The sequence below is a fragment of the Silurus meridionalis genome, chromosome 7 (assembly GCF_014805685.1).
Source record: "Silurus meridionalis isolate SWU-2019-XX chromosome 7, ASM1480568v1, whole genome shotgun sequence".
Classification (NCBI taxonomy): domain Eukaryota; kingdom Metazoa; phylum Chordata; class Actinopteri; order Siluriformes; family Siluridae; genus Silurus; species Silurus meridionalis.
Genome location: NC_060890.1, coordinates 15,342,000 through 15,363,668, shown reverse-complemented (window position 1 = coordinate 15,363,668; position 21,669 = coordinate 15,342,000). Strand labels below are relative to the sequence as shown.

At 37.3% G+C, this 21,669-nt stretch overlaps 1 protein-coding gene across 4 annotated transcripts in view; it reads right to left on the bottom strand.

Annotated features, from left to right (window-relative positions):
• Nucleotides 1–21,669, bottom strand: part of rbfox3a (RNA binding fox-1 homolog 3a) — a 329,833-nt gene that overhangs the window by 150,470 nt on the left and 157,694 nt on the right. For all 4 annotated transcript variants that reach the window (XM_046854387.1, XM_046854391.1, XM_046854384.1 and 1 more), the window contains exon 4: nucleotides 20,708–20,789. In XM_046854387.1, the coding sequence (XP_046710343.1) occupies nucleotides 20,708–20,729 (22 nt within the window). In that variant the 5' untranslated portion in view covers nucleotides 20,730–20,789. The remainder of the gene's footprint in view (nucleotides 1–20,707; nucleotides 20,790–21,669) is intronic.

Genomic DNA, 21,669 nt, shown 5'->3' with positions numbered 1-21,669 from the left:
GCAGCTTTGTGATGTGAATAGGGAGGAGCGGAAGAGGATCCCAGCAACAACCTGTGCAGCTCTGGTGAATTCCATGCCCAGGAGGATTAAGGTAGTGCTGGATAATAATGGTGCTCACACAAAATATTGACACTTGGGACACAGTTTTGACATGTTCAGTTAAGGTGTACTCACCTTTGTTGCCAGTTATTTAGACAATAATGTATGTATGTTGAGTTATTTTTTAAAGGACAGTAAATCTTTACTGCTATACAAGTTGCACAATGACTACTGAAAAATATATCCAAATTTCATGACCATAGTATTGTCCCTTGAGAACATATACTAAAATGGTTGTTGAAATCTGAGGGGTGCACTATCTTTGTGTGTATATATATATATATATATATATATATATATATATATATATATATATATATATATATATATATATATATATATTTTTTTTTTTTTGTGGCATTTAGCCCTTATCTGGTTCCCTGGTGGTCTAGTGGTTAGGATGCGGCGCTCTCACCGCTGTGGTCCGGGTTTGACCCCGGTCAGGGAACCAACCCCAGCCACTTTCAGTGCCAGCCCTAAGCCCAGATAAATGGCGAGGGTTGTGTTAGGAAGGGCATCCAGCGTAAAAACATGTGCCAAATCAAACGTGTGGAGGATCCGCTGTGGCGACCCCTAACGGGAGAAGCCGAAAGAAAGTACTGTAGTGAATGCCCTTATCCAGAGCAACGTACAAAAGTGCTTTAAGTCTCTAGCAATGAATAAATCTACACTGGTACACTAGATTACAAACTTTATATATATATATATATATATATATATATATATATATATATATATATATATATGTACAGAGGATGTACCGCAGCTTTAAATAAGAGCTGAAAAAAATACCGCTAGATCGCGGGGCAGGAGAATCTGTGAGGCTGGAGTGTAAAACGTACACTCTCCTGTCCTGTGACTCCAAATAGCTTTTAAACAATGAATAGTACTAATAAAAAAAATCCACTCATAAATTAAATCGAAACAACAAATTTCGCATAATGTAGTTTAGAAAAAAAGGTATGATATTTTAGCTTGAAATGTAGTGAAGTTAAAGTAAAAGTCAAAATACTTGAGTAAAGTACAGATACGCGAAAAATCTACTTAAGCGCAGTAACAAATTACATTTCATTTGTTAATGTCCATTACTGTTTTTTTGGAAAACAGAATCATCTACATTTAGTAAAAGAAAATATAATGGGTTTAGACTATGTGCACTTTAGTTTAAAATCCAAAATGTACGTACATTTATGAGCAGCAGAGATGCAGATGCAAATATTGGCACTACTTTACAAACCTACAGCGTATGAACTGTTTTACTAATCAAAACTTCCTCACCTGTTTGGTCAAGGTGACTCAGACATCAGTGTTATAAGTTTGCAAGTCTAAGCAAATATACCTCACATCATCTACAACATGCAGCCTTAATAGGTGAGGCCACTAGAGAGCTTAACCTGTCCTGCACTCCCAGTTCCCCTCCCACAGCACCCAGCTAAAAAAAAGCAACCAACCTCTATTAATGAAAGTGTTTATTTATTTCCTTTAATAGATTTTGGGAGCAGGGTCCACTGGGAGCAAAGAAAGGGACATTTCAGCAGCTTTTCCCTTTCCATTTGGAAGGGGACACGATTGAGGTTTATGGGTGGGGTCAAATCAATACTGTGCAAGTGAAGCTATCTGCTAGTTTCAGCCAGCACCTCTCTGAGCTCCTTCATCTTGGAGAAAGACAAGCAATAACTGAGCTGAGAGAGCAAATTACCCTCATGGCTGATCAATTAATGGCTCTCATTCATTAAGTGATAAATCGATTAATGAGCATGTTTTTCTTGACGATGCAAGCACATGATCATGGACAGTTTCATTACGTGTTCTTAAAAGAAGCAAACAATGGTACCTATTGTGATTATGGCCTTTGACACTCTACTAAAAGCAATAATATGTTAATGAAGATAATGTGTCATTGTGCTCTCAGTAATCTGGAGGTATTAAGGAGTTAAACAGAAAATAGAAAGAACATTAGAAGAGTCTTAAGGAGAACAAACCAGTCTTATATTTAGTGATAGTATAGTATATTGAAATTGCTCTAGAAGTGCTGGACTTAACACATTAAACTTAATTGCTTGTGTAGATTATTTACCAGAATTATTACAAAGAAATAAAATCGAAGATGCTGTAGACATAGGTGTAGTTCAAACAATAATAAGGTCTAAATTCTAGCTGAAAGCTGTGCAATTATTTTGTGTTCACTAAGGTTTCGCTTTGGTTTTGTTCTTAAATTTCCTTACAGGCTCCTTGCTGATATAAATTCGATAATAAAGAGTCCATCATTCAGTGACACTATTAGTTCTCTGTGATCAAGGAGCATGAAATTGACCTAGATTCATAAAGAACATGACGGGGCCTTGTTGTGTCCCTCTTCCTAATTACAGCATGCAATAAACCTTCTCATATCAAGTCGAATTCCAAACCTTTCCAAAGCTTGATACATCATGCACACACTCACCCCACAGATTTCCTCTTGACCCAGTATATGGGTGTTTATTTAATGACCCATAGCTTTAAAAAAAAAAAAAAAGAAAGAAAGAAAAAAAAACCCAGATTAAATCTCTAGGCAATTAAGGACAGTCACAACATCACCTCCAAAATGACAAGGGCTAATCCAAGACAAAGAGATTCCTACAATGGACCTGCCTGCTGGGGGGCAGGGTTTCTTAAGAAATGAAAATAAATAAATAAACATATAGAAATAAATAACTCCTGATTTAAGGTGTCACCGTAGGCCATCAGAAAAACGACCTTTTCCACTGTTGTAGTGAAATTTAATGAATGTAATTAACATCTTTAAAGGAAAGGAGTGACATGAAGGGTCCTGCCAGTCAAGAGACAGAGAAGACATGTGAGGGAGCGAGAGACATTTGTTGAAAAAGAAAACTGGCTGTCAATCAGCTGGTAAGATGCGATGCCGCCGTCCATGGCTGACTGAGTGCTGCTCTGGCTCATACAGAACAAAATGTCCATAAGATTTAATATCACTTTAAATTGCAGTACAGTGAGCTGCCTCTACGACTATCTTCTACTTTTATAGAGACACAGGGATTATAAAAAAAAGGAGAAAGTCTTTTCTGGGGGCACTGTTTTCACAGCATTTAACTATAATCTCAATGATCTTTGGGGGAAAAAATGGAGCACATTACTATTTTTTTGTTATTGTTATTTTTTCAACTGTATTTAAAATTATATGTATTACATTCACCTTAGAACATATATCGCCGACTAGAACTGAATAGGGAAATAAGAGAAAAAGAAAGTACATAGATAAGTGTACCCTTTAACATCCAACATCCTTATTTGTCAAATATTTAAACATAATATGAAAAATAAAATGTTATGCTTATTTAAAAAGGGGATTTTCTTTGTTTAATATCTGAGACTGAGATTCAAACCTCAGGGTCTTGATAGGAATCTAATTAAACACAATCAATATTACAGACTCTTTCCTCTTGTGCTTACGTTTGCCCACACATTCATTCTGGATTGAACCATAGACTTCATTTATGCACGAGCCCGTTAAGCTCAGTGAAGTGAGACAGGAGACACAAAGAGATGAGACACTCACTGCTTAGACCCCCTTCACTTGGTCTCATGTTTTCCCAAAGTAAACAAAAACTGAGCGGAATTGAATCAACGGCACGAGAACATCTGGTGACAATTTATTTGGATACAAACACCATTTTAATTAAGAACATCTATGGACTGTCAACAACCTGAAAGGTGACTGTCAGGGAACAGTCTATCAAATTATTCTTCATATTACATCAACTGTGTATAGCTACAAAATTTCAGCAGATCATCTGTGGATGATCAGCTCCTGACTGGTGCACTGGTAACAATTTCCATATTGATTCTTTGTGTATATGTATGTGTGTGTGTGTGTTTATATACAGTATATATATATATATATATATATATATATATATATATATATATATATATATATATATATATATATACTCTCTCTCTCTCTCTCTCTCTCTCTCTCTCTATATATATATATATATATATATATATATATATATATATATATATATATATATATATATATATATATAAATATGATTGAGCCCTCTGTATTGACAGTTTTAGAACTCCTTTCAGAAATGTTACACAAACAGTTCAATACTATACCAATTATAAGTGTAATGTATAAAACACTGGTTCCAAAGGGGTAAAAAAGACATATTAAAACAGGTGTTTTCATATAAATTTGTGGGTGAAAACACAAGCTTAAGTGCATTAATGTAATGCATATTATTAAAAATTAGATCCAGAACTACAGTTTAGCAACTCTTTATTAGTTTCCAAATAATTTGTATACAAATTGTAAAGACTGTATAACAAATTCTAATATGTATTCCCGAATATTACAAAAAAAAAAACACAACCTCAATGAGAGCTAAGGTGTCTACTCAAACCACACAGTGCTTAACTGATGGGTGACAGCAGTAGTGCTGGAATAGATCTGTGAGAGGGCCAAGTGAGTTCAGCTCAGGAACACTCAGCTGTGATGAGTATGTGTGGATTGGCACTGCCACAGACAGGCGGGTACGGAGCGGATGGAGCGGCAGTGCCTGCGCCCTCATTAGCTACAATGCCGCATCGACTGAGCTGATCAAAGCTACTCACTGATGGGCTTGTTTGGAGCTGTCAGCCAGCTGCACAAATGCTAATCCAAATCCAAGGAGGAGAGGACTCACAATCTCAGCTCTGCCAGCCCACCATCAGCCATTCCTACTCTGCTTTGTGCTGTCTCTTTATTACTTTTTTTTTTTTTTTTTTTTTTAAATCGGTGGTCCATACACTACTCAAAAAATGTAAGGTGACGTGTGTGGAGACAATGTCACAAGTGTATTGCAGATAAAGTATTGCATATATATATATATACATACACACACACACACACACACACACACACACACACACACACAGCACTAGTAGTTGGCCTTTTCCACAAGTGAGAAGGCAGATTAATTATGACCATCTCAGCTTGGGGTCAATTTCCATAAATCATACACAAGCTAATATCATCAAATTCTTGCTCAGTAATTGGCTTCACCCATCCAACAGAGCAACCTCATCATTTTTTACAAGGAAGAATTGGCAAAAGCGGAGGTAAAACCACAGAACCGATAATGCTGTAAGTCGAAGGTGTGTTGGGAAGAGATAAAAATCAGGACAAGCCTCTTCATTAGTTCTTATTCAGATACAGCTGGTAAAACATATCTCTTGAAACAAACAATGACTACTTTTACACTAAGATGCAACAATTCCGCAATATACTGTACAGTTTGCAATATTTATAAGACTCCGGCTTACGGGGTGTCGTACATCACATTTTGTAATATATATGAAAATGCGAAACGCAGCCAAGGAACAGTAGCCAACAACACAGAGTCCAAGTTTCCAACCAGCATATACCATAATATGAGTTGATTCTAATATTACTAAACAATAAGACATATATGAAATATTATATACTAGTACACCAAATATCAATTTCAACTTAAAGAGATTACAACCCTGTGTGTCTGACCGAACTAAGGCTTCAGCCAATTTTGTGAGCTAGCTGTCAGTCTTTCTTGACAAGAAAAAAAATTTAAGAGTTAAATCAAGTGCTCATTCATAAAGCAAAAGTTTGCCAGCTCGCTCTCATTTTGGCCGCTTCCCAGAATGATAAATTGGCCTGGCAATGGAGCTCGGGTGCTAGAGAATCTTTTGTGGGGATCTGAAATTATAAAATTGAATTATGGAATTCATCTTTCATAATTCTGCAGGGTGTCTAGGCAATGATAAGGGAAAAGTGGAGGGCATGCACAAAATGTACTGCCTACTGGATTTCATAGGCAAAACGGCACTGATCTTGTTAAAGGTGATATTCGGGGATTGAAAGGTACAGATTTGAATATTTATGGCAGAAATGGATTTTCAAGTACAACATTACAAATACCAAGGTGATAGTAATAGAGTTTGCATAGCAATATTACCTGAGGCGACTTATTACATGTGGCCAAGTGGCACAGCAAACAGGAACAGTTTGAAAAATTTACTTTACATAAATATTTACAGCAAAAACCTTTCGGTGTTCTTTTTGGAAAAAAAAAATCATAAAATCAAAATGTTTCACAAGGTATGTAAGGGAAAGAATTTAATCATACTTCAAAGACATTTCATCTTTGAAAATTCCTTTTTTTAAATTCTTAATTCTTTTGGCGGCATAATGCATAGGAAGTGCATTATAACCTGGTGAGCTATAAATAGCATCTGGATCATTTCTGAAACAGAAAACGAAATCTCTCTGTCATCTAGTGATTAATACCTCGCTGATTCTCACTGGTCACTCTGGTAAGGAAAAAACGAACACCTCAGCATTTTAACTGCCAGCTTCTCTCCCTGCCAGCAGGGCAAATCTCTGCTTGTTTCCCATTACCAGAAGGCAGAAGAATATGAATCTGATTCCTCTTCACCACAGGCTCCTCAGTAATTAGCCATGATTTTAATACGTTTTAATAAGTTTGCATAACAACCCGGAGAAAATGTGAAGGCATTTGCATATTGCAGGCCTCCCTAATTATCCGTTCATGATTAAAGGAGGAAGTTAAGCAGAAGTGAAAAGCTAGAGCATGCTAAACAAAAGTCAGTCCCCTCCCCCCTGAGTCACAGTTCTCCCCAGACAAAACTTTCCAATTCAGCATTTAACAATATGGCTCAACTTTACACATCAACTTTGTTGTTCCTGACAGTCAGAACATCAGGACAAAACAAAAGCTGTTTAATGTACTTAAGCTCAGCCAACACTTTATATGTTTCAGAACATCAAATGAAAGAACGTGGCTAATCCAGGGAAAGAGTTCAGTTCGAAACAATATCAAAAGCTATGCAAATCTGTTTTTTTTTTTTATTATTATGCTGGATACTGCTTTTCCTTAAAAAGACTATTATAATCCATGAATGAAGAATACATATTATCTAAAAATAAATAAATAAAACATTACTCATGTTATAGATGTATGCTACAGCTCTACATTTCCCCCCCTTTCTCAACCTGTTGTAAACACACACACGTTAAATAATTAAGCACACAATCGGAGGCATTTTACTTTAGCTGCTAGATCCTTATGATGACAGTTTGGATGGGCCATAACGAGGTGCTGCCAGAGCCCCAGTTGCGCTTGTCATGGACTCCCATTAAAAATGCATGTGTTACTGTTTTCATCTTTCAACAGCTAGGCCGCTAACACAACCTCACCATGTGCCAATCACTCCTTCACTCCTCTTTTCATCTGTCTAGGGGTCATCACTGCTGGCTGACTCCCCTTAGTTCAGAGATGCTCACCTCAGCATGGTAAGCTCAGGCACAGCAACTTGGTCGCAGCCTTTCCTTAGCTCGATGTTGTTTTATGGCTCTGTTGATGGAGGACCAGTCGCATTGCCATAGCCTGGAGCGAGCAAGAGTGCAACATTGGCAAAGAACAAGGGGAAAAAGGTTATAATCGAATATAAATACTGTATTCTGTAACCTAGCAGGAACTAACAGAAAATGCCCTTATATAACTTTTGAAACACGTATTCCTACTTACTGCATACTACTTACTTTATTTGTTTTTGCATACTGATTCTATGAAATAAAGAAAATAAAAGAAGACTAGACAACTACAATTCCACACATTTTTCACTTGAATCCACACAGAGTAAAACAGTTATGCTATGGCAGTACTGTATGAAGCTGCACACAATATTGATTTTATAATTATGCATCTTTCCACAACATTTTAGCCATATATCACATAAAGTGCAAGGCCAAGCAGATCTATTTTAGTTTTACCAAAGCCCAAGACGATTTCAATCTGGCCAGGTAATTTAGCAGCCAGTCTGCTGTATATGCAACACTGGCCTTCTGCAAGAGTTGGTGCAATCTTAGGGCAAGGTCTGACCAACACTCTCCTCTGAGGGTTTACTCTGTGACAGAGCATTTCAGGTTTAAACTACTTATAACAGCATATACCATATACTAACATGTAAACAGTTGAAACACTACCAACATCCTTCCTATACGTTTCTATATTCCCTTTTCTCCTTTTCCCACTAATACACTCAGTTTAGACGTTGTGAGTGAAAAAGCCAAAGCAATTAGAGACACTGCTCTTGGGTGCCCGATAACTCATTAGGAGTGTAAATGACCAGGGGCCCTGTGGACTCCCTGCTGAGTGCAATTTACAACTAAAACAAGCATCGTGCCTCACATCCATACCGTTTGGACAGGCCGTATTAATGAAATTTGTTTTGTTAAACTTAAAGATTATGATACCACTATTTCAGTCTTATTCCTGTTGATGGCGCTGCATTTGCTTACTGTGGCAAATTACAGCTGTTGAGATAGAGCTTCCAGTGGGCTTTGTTAATTTTTACTACAGCTATCCAGATTCAGAAAATGCCCAAGTGACAATGTGACATGAGTATGAGAGAGAGAATTACTGTGCAAAATGTCAGCACTTTGTCTGAGCATATTACAGCTTCACAAAGAACAGAAGGACGATACTACTGAGGATCAGAGAAATAGAGTACATGAAAGAATGGATTTGATAGAGAGAGAGAGAGAGAGCGCAAAAGGTAGAGATAGAAATATATAGAGAAATTTGGATAGAAAGTAGATGCAAGGGAGATAATATAAGAGACTTGTGTGTGTGTGTGTGTGTGTGTGTGTGTGTGTGTGTGTGTGTGTGTGTGTGTGTGTGTGTGAGAGAGAGAGAGAGAGAGAGAGAGAGAGAGAGAGAGAGAGAGATGTTAAAAAAAAAAAAAAACAGTTAACTATTATCCATTGCCATTCTGGCTCTGTAATCTCAATGGGCAAGTAATCAATGACTCAACAACTCACCCTCTGCTCATTTGAAGACACCAATCTAGCCCAATCTAAATCTCCTTGTCCACTCCAGGGAACTCTGCTCCTCCCAAAGGAGTCCTCCTGTTTGCTCCTGCATGATTTCACATCTACACTCCTTGGGTACACCTTTCATGCAATTATTCTCTCTCTAACATCTGTGAGGCATTCTTTTCCACTCATATAGCCAAACAAGCAATGCTATTTCATATTAAATGGTCTAACTATCTATTTTAATCAAATATAGTGCTGAAATGTTTAGAAGAGAGTCATGTTTAGCAATCCAACAAATACTTTTGTGTGAATTATCAGAAAGCTGATGAATAATGAAAACATATTTGGATTATTTATTTGTTTGTTTCTATGTTTCATCAGTCTCTGCTGAGTTTCTGAAAAAAGTACACTATGTTGAATACAGGAAGACATTCAAGATTCTCTGTATTGCTTCCATAACATAGGTTCAACTCCAGAACCACAAGGAAAAAAAAATACTGTTTGCTTTCACTTAAGGTTTATGCTTCCATCCAAAAAGACTTTTATACCTTCAGATGTTCAAATAAAACCCTTTGGAAAAAATGTTCAAAATATTTTAAATTGGTGGTCAATAAAACATAAATCTGAATGTGCTGCTCTCATGTTAATGGGTTAAAGGGGTTGGGAATTGACTGATAAGATTTTTGACTTAGGAGGCTGTCAGAAAGGCAATTTGGTAAATAGCAAAGCGATTGGGTAATTTCCCTGTAGTGAGTTAGCCATGGCGTTACTTTTTACAATTAAGTCGCTTCTAAAGAGCTAAGCTCTTGATTGGCCAAGAAGTGCAGTAGTCTTTAAAACCTTCAACCATAATAGAAGTTAACGATTTAATCTACGAAACTATGTATTTTTTAAAAGTTGGTTGGGTGGAACTTTTCCCAGTTAAACCTAATTGCCTGGTTTCTTTTAAATGCAGCGTTTAGAGACTGTTCTTATGGAGTGATTTGTAATTTATTTAACGAGATATTTGAAGTACCTTGCCTAACACTGACAAGGTCGTCCGATTCTATATTATCTTTTGCTGAAGTAGCACCAAATATTCTTCTATTTGACACTTTTATTTTTATATAAATACCACAAAAAATGTTTTTACTGGGTACTCAGTGCTCACCACCTTGTTTAATAAAGAGAAAGAAAAATAGGTGCAGTAACAAGTTAATTTATTAACAAATCAGGCTTTGGGAAGGTCTCAGAAACCAGGTTATATTATATTTATCAGCAAATGCAAAAGCAGTGATATAAGCCTTTTCCTTCAGGGGTGATGAGCATATTTAAAAGAAGTTATTTAAGTGACATTTTTGTGATATTTTTGTGTTCTCATAGAATTTGGTCATCACTGCAGAACTCCAATGGACTGGAATTATTAAAGAGCACTTACTCCTACCTGTTTGTCTCTTGTGTATCCTTTCCATATTCTCTTTTTTTTTTTCAGGGCCTGTATCACTTACGTCTTCGCTTCTGAAAAACGGCCCTACAAATTTCATGGTTCACTTCACTGAAATGTGACAAATACCGTATAACAGAAAAAGAGCAAGTAAGCCGTCAGTCTACAGCCTGGCCTCCATCTTGCCGAGCCAGAGAGCAGCCACCCTGCTACTCACGGACAACCCTCAATATCTGTTTGCTTGTGTTGTCCTGTTACTGTGTGTGTAGTGTCAGTAAATAGCCAAGCAACTAAGCAGAACATCTCATCCATGAAAAAGTAGCAAAGCTCAATGCACTGTGAATGAAAGTATCCATCCATTATTCATCCTTGAAATAGCACTGACACACAAATACACACATAGCCAGGGTACACGATAACAAAAAAAAATTAAATCTAGGAATTTTATTATAGATATTAAAACAATATTTATAAATCTTGCACCTTTCCATAAATGTGTAGTTTTTAAACGTTACATGATTTTTTTTTTTTTCCGTAGTGTTAAAAACCGGTTTGCATCAATTACCTGCAAGTCAGAAAATAAAGTGGTCTGGGAGCAATTAAAAACATTGGTAACTGAATACAATGTTGAACTGGTAATTAGCTGCATCTTAAAAAACAGGATTCAGATTCAAGTCCTGACTCAGAAGTCCATAGGGCTTTGAACAGGAAGAGAAATGAGTTGAGATTTTTTTTAGTGTGCTCTTCCATTTTAAAACGACCTCTGCCACTAATGACAGGGCGAATCACTACACTAGCTGTACAGGTGCAAGATACAGATAGGAATGAGCTTGTTAAATATTTAAAATACAAAATTTCAAGCTTTTCTCCTCTTTAAACTTTAATGAAGAGTTCAAACAAAGACTTATCAACAGTGCTAAAGATAACAATCACTTTGCATTAAAAAAATGCGTAATTGGGTCCAGAGCCTTATCACAGTTTCTAAAATGCACACATGCAGTACAATTCTGTTTTCTCTCGCTATCTCTCTCTCTCTCTCTCTCTCTCTCTCTCTCTCTCTCTCTCTCTCACTCACTCACATAACAAAAAATGGATAGAAAAACTGATTTTAAAATGGGCTACAAAACTGGGAAATAACAATATTATGCATGTAGATCTCCAAGCTTCACCTAATGTTCACTTTACCCAATAAATATTTTATTTGAATCAATAGCCATAAAAAGAGGAGTCAGAATTTGTTGATTTTACAATTTTAACATTTTTTTTTCCAAAATATTATTTGATTGTCAATGCTTCGATTATAAAACCAATTTCAGCACAAAATTATACACCTGTTTTGCCTTACAAAGTATTCACCCGCTTCATCATAATGTTTCTTAACTCAAAAAAAGACAAACCGAATACATTTTATTTTAAAATGTTTTCTTGAACAAGAATTAGAAAGGAAGCTAATATATAAGCCCGGCTGTGCATGTCATGCTTGTATCATACTAGTCTTTTCCATGCATCAGCTTCTTACATTAGGATAACAGTGTAAACGCACACACATGCACATACATGAGTGTGTACACACACACACACACACACACACACACACACACACACACACACACACACACACACACACACACGCTCACACACGCTCACACACGCACGCACACGCACGCACAGTGCAGGAGGCTCAGGAAAAGAGCTGACTTAACCATTTTTCTCCATTTCACAAAAGTAGCTGCACTGGTGTCAACATGATGAATGAGGGCGAGTGGAGAGAGAGTGCACACTTACTGTAGGCTAGATGACTCCTCCTGAATGCCCATGCCCAACACAATATATAAATGAAGGAGTGAGAAATAGTGCTATAATGAGCACTAACGTGTGTTTTGACAACACCACAGCAAGACCTTTCACACATCCAAATGTTGCGCTAAAGCTTTTCTGCTCGAAAACGGTTTACACTCTGCGTGTGCAGTTTGTGCTTTTCATAAATCACTGAATATGTAATATGCTGAACACATAAATATGTTCCGTCACAACTGCTTTTACTCTCGTACGCATACACAGACGGTAATCATTTATTGATGGAGCTATCAAATGCATCGTTTTGCTCAAAGTTACTGTTCAAAACTCAAGCATTAAAAAGCATCTGAATAAAACTATATGCATTACTGCAGTATATGATCACCGCAATCCCCACCCCCAAGACGCACATATACATACACACTTTTCTAGCATCTACCCCCAACTCCAACTCTTCCACACTCAGGGGAAAAAAGCAGAGGGGGGGTTTATGACTTCGTTTTTGCAGCAGCCATTAAACGTGAGAGGAGGATTAACGACTAGCCCCAACATTTTACAATGTTTGACTGAAAAGATGCATGGTTGCCACGCTCATCTTAAGGTGTGTCCGGCGTTCCTCCAGAGTAGAGTAGAAGGTATTTCAAAATGTCAGGAGGAATGAAAAAAAACTGTGTGGGAACTAACAAGGCTAAAACATATCTCTTTGCTTTTTTTCCTCTACTGTTTATGAGTGTGTCGCGGGCTGAAACCGACACCAGGGCGCACTTTGCTTAGGGGTCTGCACTTAATATCAGGCCTGAAGGTAGAGAAGAGCAAAGATAAATGTTTGGTACCACCTGCTGGACAGTAGATGTCACTTTGGAGAAAAATGAAGAGCACTTAAACCAAGGGTTCAACACTACCACTCGCACTACAAAACACAGCGGGCATGAAGCAAGCGTCAAAACATATCACCATGTACAGCTCAGGGATATTGCAGGTTAAAAAAAATGCTCACTGTTAATAAAATCTATTTAGGATGCTTTAAAAATGTAAGTGTTTGGGTTATATGGTACAAAAGTCAGGCTTGATCCAATCAAGTTAAAATCAGGAATATATATATATATTTTTTTTGAGAATTGATGAATCCCATCAAAGGGATTTATGAACAGAAGTTAAAATGGACTAGACACATACACCATTTTTGTGATAAAATAGGCTGGCAGAGGATAATCTAGTGAGAAAGCCTTCTGCGAATCTCAACATGATCAATACATATTTCTGTTTCATATTATGGTGGATGCACTTTACTGCATCAGTCTGATGGGAACCATATCAATTTAAGCATTTAAAACAAGCAAGGACATGAATCACCACTATTCATTATTTGGTGCGTCCATGAATCGAATCCTCAAAAACTAATCTTGGCAGCGGTGCTCGGCTAGGTGAAAACATATGAATTGAAGTGTTCAAATCAATAAACGCATCATACTTTTATAGCCTGATGAGAGTTTCGCATACAAAGGCAGCAATGAGTCTTCTCAGTGCACTCCCAGCTATGTATTATAGCGATACATCCTGGCAACACATTAAAAGTGCAGTGTCGACTTTTTTAGAGGTTCTCCTACCATTTTAAGTGATTATATTAATACTTAATAATATGTAGTTATATTAATATTATACTTATATACTTAGAAAAATACATAAAATCCCAATGTATAATATCAGGAATGTGATAATAATAGTAATGTAATCTAAATAACTTTTAGAAATTTCTAGAGAGAGTTGTTGTTTGGGGTTTCTATCTAAAATCATACAAATTATCCACTTTAATTCCAACTAGTTACTATAATTATAAGTGTCCAGCTGCATATATTAGAAAAGATTTAAAATGTCCATGAGTAGGACTGCTTAATATACAGCAAATCAAGGAAATCTGCACCTTTTATGCAAAACAAACAACACTTGAAATAATTGCAGAATGAGGTTTTCAATACCAATATTAGATCAGGCCCTAATGTGAATAACAATGAGATAATCACAAGAGACCAGCCCTACATTGCAAGAATGATAAATTAAAACAGTGATTGTTTATATGTATAAGTGAAAAGGGTTAGCAAATGTATACATTTATTAATGCTGCGGTTTACACAGCTATGGGCCAAATATCCTGAATATTGCCAGTCCCTTGTCTAAGATAAGTGTCAGAGCAATGTACATGTTAAAAAAAAAAGCATTATGTCAAAGCCAGCACTAGAAGATAATTCAACTTTCCTTAAGGCTAAAAATTACCTCCAAGCTGATTAATACAACCCTCCTGCAAACGTTCCTACAGTTTCCTCATCATTCTACTCACTCTTCATTTATACTGGCCCTGCTTTTCAGCACTTTAATTGTAATGGGTCCATTGTAAGCTATACTGGGTGAGATAGAGGTCTTCTCATTCCTATAAACAACAAGGGGGAAAAAGCACATCTCTTTCTATTCTAAAAGCATGAGATGAGGAAGATGAGTGGAATCTCATCACCTTCTTCACCTCCCAATTTCCAAGACATTGCTGGCTTAATAATGCAAAACTTCCACTTAAGTTCCACTGCAATTATCATTAAGGTTTTTTCCTGTAAATTTTTGATGAGCAACTAGCAAGAAAACAAATCTAGAAGCACTGCAAGAGCGTTAACCAAAGGCAATCATGCAGGATTATTATTTCCCTGTCAGTTTTATTGGTGTTAAGCCCTATACACCTCTCTGCATCCATTAGTTAGTTTGGTGTGTATATATATATATATATATATATATATATATATATATATATATATATATATATATATATATATATATATATATATATATATATATATATATATATATATATATATATATATATATATATATATATATATATATATATATATATATATATATATATATATATATATATATATATATATATATATATATACGTGTATATATATATATATATATATATATGCCAAATCAATCATGAATATCTGAATTACAAGCCCTTTAACTCTGGAGTCCCTTTCACAGCTGCCTTCAGGTCCTGCTTTTCTGTGGGTGTTTTTGTCTTCAATTTTCTCAGTCTTCATTATGTGAAAATCAAGTAAATATCATTGTTTATTTGCCTAAAGTAGGTCTTCGGCTACTTTCACAATACTTTTTGCGCTATCATTCATTTGTACTGTAAAGCATCGTCCCCGTTTTGCAAGACTACATTTGAGAGAAACATATATCACTTTTTACACTTCAACATTTTATCCTGGCACTACTATCAGTCATATTACATGAGTCTCATCATCAGGAAACACCAGTGGCCCAGTTCCATACATGCTGATACCTTACGCAGGCAGTCTTACATACCCATATCATAACACTGCCTACTTGCTTGAGAGGTGATATAGTATGCTTTGGCACATAAGCCCTTCCTTTCCTTTCCTCTCCACTCATACCAGCACAAGTTAATCTTGTATCAAAACTACGTTCTCCAGCGTGTTCTTGAATTGGCTGAATGCCGTGAAGGTATTTTTTTTTTCTTTACCAAGAAAATTGTTCCGTAATCATCCACTTTATTTGTATTTTATGGACTTGAGATCACCTGTACACCCCTTCTTTTAAGGAATGTGAATTTCTTTTTTAAAAATTGTTTATTTGGCCACCACTAAACTTCCTGACAACTCTTATTGTTTTCTCAATTTATTGACGGCCTCCTTAACAACACTTTCAGGACACCTCTTTGGGCTTCATAGTAAAAATTCCCAAACAAAGACAACTCCCTATATGTAGATCTCTTAAACCAATAAAGTAACAGGTCAGACATGTCCATGACACCGCTTGTCCAATTACATTTGAGCCGGTAAAATAGAAGGACTATGTACAAAAAGGGGTTTAAAATCCTAAAAGTTTGTGCAGTAATACAGCATGAAACCTTAAGCAAACCAAGCCAGAATCTCATACATCAGGCTTGGCATTGCATGTCATTCGTATTCCTGTCATTTCCAGCTGATATGCCATGGAGGAAAGAATATGATGAAAGATTAACTCATCACTTCTGATGTCAAGTGATGAAGGAAGGGCAGCGTTCTACAATCAGAGTCATGTCTCCATGCTTCAAAGGACTCCCAACTCTTTCCAACAAGCACTGTAAACCATCAAAACTTTCTAATTAAAGCAGTGTCACTACGATTCTGATTTGAATCCGGTGATTTGGCCACAGGGCCTTGTGACAAGTGCTGATACAGGCCAAACAGTTCTTGTGTAAATGCAATTAGAGAACGCTCATTTGAGGAGTTCGGAAGCGCGTGAAAAGGAGAATAAGATGCTTCTGTAGGAAAGAAATCGAGCAAAGATCTTGAATAGACAGCAAATACTATACACTTGTGAGGCACAGGGTGAATGATCATGTGTAGAGGAATTCAGCATTCCGACTTTCTACTATTTATTATTAATTCACTTTCCACTATAATTTATGGGTAATAGCCACTGAACAAGTATTCTTACATCCATGGCATGCATTCAGATGGTTCATCTGCTATCATAAACACGTACATTTATTCCACTTTCATGGTATAAAGCTTTCGTTAAAGGTGTGATATAAATCCAATCTTTTGCATGTTTTTCTTATGGCATAGTTGTGCACTCCATAAGCACTGTGATTTATACCTTAAGCAAACATAGCACCCAAACAGCCAAGAGGGGATATTGTCTGTGCCACATTCCACAACAGTAATTGAGTTGGGATTGATCGCTTTCCTAGCAATTAGATTTCCATTGACAAATCTGTAAAAGCTGCACACATAAAGAAGCACAGGAGCAGTGGTCAGGTGCAATCTGTGCTCCCTCACCGTTCACTTCCAACCTCACACTCGTCTATCATCTGCACAGGAATAACATACAGCCACCTATCTGCCACAGCTAGTCCTGATGTCTCAGGGGACGGGAAGATATTTTTCAGAGAGCAGTGTGTGATTTTTTTTAAAAGTTGGAATTTATCATGACGTAGATTCTGCTTGGGCTCTAAACAATTCTTGCTAGTAAAAGGATAATTTCTCCTACAACACAGGTTTTCAAACAAAAAGAAAAAGAACATTGTTACTGAGTCATGAAGGCATTTCAGTACAGCCTAATTAAAGCTTTAAGATGCACTGGTTTAGAGGACAGGTCTTGGATCAGCAAAATGCTGAGTTCATTAGGTTTATAGCTTTTTCTTGTTCGGATATCAAGGCGTATAATTTTTCTTTTTCTTTCTGACAACTGTACTGCTGCATGCGCACAATGTACACACTCTGAAAAAACCTTTCTAGCTGCCTTCTTTAATAAACAAATAAATACATAATTACAACAATAAATATTATAAATTACATTGTTAATAATAAATTATTGATTGATTATTATTTATTTTAATAATGAAATGATTGTTAATATATATATATAATTTACAGTAGTCAATGTGCAACTTGTATAGATTTACTGTCTTCTGAAAATAACTCAAAATACAGCCATTATTGTCTATATAACTGCCAACAAAAGTGAGTACACCCTAAGTGATAACAGCTGGGTGTCGAGTAACAATGCAAAGCCACATGTCCTAATCATCATGTTTATGTTTTTGTCTGCTTGACAGGACCATACAAATTTGTGTAACTAGTATTTAAGCAGTTAAAATTTGGTGATTTGAGTACAATTCTCTCATACTGACCACTGACCACCTGGAACTAAGTTACAGTACAGTGACCAGAGTTATACAGAGGTTTTCCAAGATGGTTTCCACTTGGAACAGGACCGCATGGGTCAACCAAAGATGTCCTCATGATTGCTGCCAGCATTTCTTAAGAATCCGCTTGTCAGTGCTCAAACCATACGCCACACACTGCAACAATAGGGTTTGCATTGCCATCGTTCCAGCAGGAAGCCTCTTCTGAAGCTGACTCTCAAGAAAGCCTGCAAACACTTTACTGAAGACAACTTGTCCAAGAGCATGAATTACGGGAACCATGTCTTGTGGTCTGATAAGACTAAGATAAACTTGATTGGCTCAGATGGTGTCCAGCATGTGTGGTGACGCCTGGGTGAGGAGACCAAGAAAATTGTGTCTTTCCTACAGTCAAGCATGGTGGTGGTAGCATCATGGTCTCAGGCTGCACAAGTGCTGCTAGTACTGGGGAGCTGCAGTTCATTGAGGGAAACTGTGTTCAATATGTACATTCTAAATCAGAACATGATGCCTGCCGTTCAGGAACTGGGCCAAACGGCAGTTTTCAAATATGAAAACGACCCCAAACGCACAGCCAAGATAATAACTGCCCTGCTGAAGAACCTGAAGGTGAAGGCAATGTAGTGGCCAAGTATGTCTCCAGACCTGAACCCTATTGAGCACCTGTGGGGCATCCTCATTTAGAAGGTGGAGAAGCACCATGTGTCTAACATTTAGCAGCTCTGTGATGCCATTATGGAGGGGAGGAAGAGGATCCCAAAAACAAACTGTGCAGCTCTGGTAAATTCTATGCCCAGGAGGATTAAGGCAGTGCTGGATAACAATGATGTTCACACAAAATATTCACACATTGGACACAGTTTTGACAGGTTCACTTAGGGTGTACTCACTTTTATTGCAAGTTATTTAGACAATAATGGCTGTATGTTGAGTTATATATATATACTGTATATACATACATACATACATACATACATACATACACGCACACACACACACACACACACACACACACACACACACACACACACACACACACACATACAGAGTATAACAATAAGAAACAAAAAAATCCAAAGCAATCTATCAAACCCTATTTCCTGCAAGAGTCCCTTAAAGAAAAAATGCTTTGCTCACAATTGATATGTTTAATCTTAAAAGAGATTTGTAGATAATCAGTAAAACAATGGGTAAAAAATGCATGAATAATTTGTGTAACACCAACTCTGACAATCACACAGTTGCACAGCATGCTCTCAGGGGGTGGAAACATTGTTTGGGGGAGACGTAAGTGAATTTGACTAATGACGTTCTCAGTGTGAACAATAGAGACAAATGTTACTTTAAATCTAAAATACTTAAATCCAGCTTTCGATGACTCCAGGCGAATATCATTACTCACGTGGGGCCCACCTCGCTCAGCGAGCGTGTGCACAACCAGATGATGATTTTCTCTAACTCAATCCATCATGCAGGCCCTTGTATTTGCTGAGGGCCTCTTCGTAGGGTCCCTGCTAAGTGGGAGAGCTGTAACAGCTGTGGCTGATACTGAGAGGAGTGCTCAGAAGTGCTCAACTCCACATTTTTAAATAGCATCTAGTGCATGTTAAAGTGCAGTCCACAACAACACTTTTCAATTGATGGATTGCTCTTTAAATCCTAAATTTTCTCCAAATAGCAAACCTAGCTTCTAAAACTGACATATTAAACACAGTGCTTTACTGTTACATAGCGCATGCATCACCTGGGCAGTGTCATCTATTGATGGGTCAACCTCGTCTCCTTATAGTCAGCGTCTTTAAATAAGACAGGGCAATAAAAATGAGAAAGGGGCACATACTAGAATTTCCCATTTTCCTTGAGGGAAATCAAATAATCTCCATTATTTTATTCCTGACACCACATGTGATCAGCAAAATCAGTTTATAATATCTAAGCAAAAAGAAAAAAGAAAAAAATAAACAAAGCAAAACTAAATGCAAAGCCTGGTATTTATAAATAATATTTTATTAATATGCTTTTTGTGAATAATATATGGAGTGGATGCCATTGCAGACATTATGATGGCCACCTTGGCTTTACTGGGCTCTTTCTTCTCTTTTCAATTATATGCCAAAACAGCGAGAGACAAAAAAACAAAAGAGGGATTAAGAGAGAAGGAGAGATTGAGAGAAAGAGAGAAGGAGAGAGAGAGAGAGAGAGAGAGAGAGAGAGAGAGAGAGAGAGGAAAAGGAGAAAGGGGAGGCTGTTGGAGGCTGAATTAAAGAGGCTTTTTGTCGCGTTTAATATCAATTCATTCCATGGACTGCTGACACAGGCAGTCCGGAGAGCCCAGGATTTATGGCTCCCTCTAATGGGCATGCTCCGAATCAAAGGCCTGTCATCAGCACAACCCACCCTGCATAGTGCTCACTCACTCACTCCCTCACTCACTCACTCACTCTCCCTCAACCTGCTCCTCATTCCTCTCCCTCTCTGAAGCGTACACACTTTTACAACTCCAATACTCTGATACACAGGATACCAGGACCTCTAGAGCTCTGATAGTGTACAACCAAACACTTTACTCTTATCAGGCTGCTCACATTGGCAAGAGCAACATGAAGAATGGCTGCTTGGGATTTAAGCTTCGATAAGACTGCCTCTCAGAGAAGAAGAAATCCAGGAGAAGAGCTATTTAGGTACAAGGCTGCTGTTAGGAATACAGAGTAATGTGACAGAGAGACAGACAGGGTGTACAAAACATAACTCTACTCAAATAAACTACACCATACACACAACCACCCAACCACAACACACACAATACACTGACCTGCCCAGCTCGGGGTCTCCATGTACAGCGGGCTGTGGCTGAACGGTAATGAACTCACTGCTGCCACGCAGATCTCTGAGCCCTGTAAAGCAAACGTGAATTAATGAGCAAGTTAACACACAAACAGGCAAACACACACAGACAAATACACTCAACAATCAATATACACTATATACACAAAAACATTGCAACACTCAATACGGAATTCCATAGGATGTGATAACATCAAATTTTCACTTAATTTGACATAGGAGACCCAAACCTGTTCTAGTGAAACTAACCCCAGTTTGGGGTGGACAACGCCAGTTCCATGAAAATATTGTATATGGTATAGTTGCTCTGACCTCCTGAACTAAAAACCTTTGAGAGGAACTAGAGCACCCTGGGCCTCTTCACCCTACATCAGTACCTTACTTTTTAATGCACTTGTGGCTGAATGGGCACAAATCTCCACAAGCACACTCCAGAATCTAGTGAAGCATCTTCTCAGAAAAGCAGAGGTTCTTATAACAGGAAATAGAGACAAACTGTGATATAGGATGTTCATAAAGTACATATCAATGTTATTGTTAGGTTTCCACAATCCTTCGTCGATAGAGTGGATAGATAGAAAGAAAAAACTATTGAAATGGAATACATGTGTGTTTGTGTAGAATATATACAGTATATTAGGGTTGAAACAAATTTAAATACAAAAAATGTATTGATGGAAATTATTAGTTTGTGTAGTCCATTTAACTACACATGGAGCACTGTTTTTCCTCGCTGTCCATTATTACTGATGCACCACCTGCTAAACTCTGGAGCGCTCTGGACAGGGAACACACTGCAGAATAAAAAAAATGGAGGAACAGAGAGAAAACAGCAAGGGGTGAAGAGAAGATCCGTTTTCTCTACATAAAAAAAAGAAGTTTGCCTAATTTCTTGCAATTCTAACTTTATTTCTTGCGATTCCGCCTTTT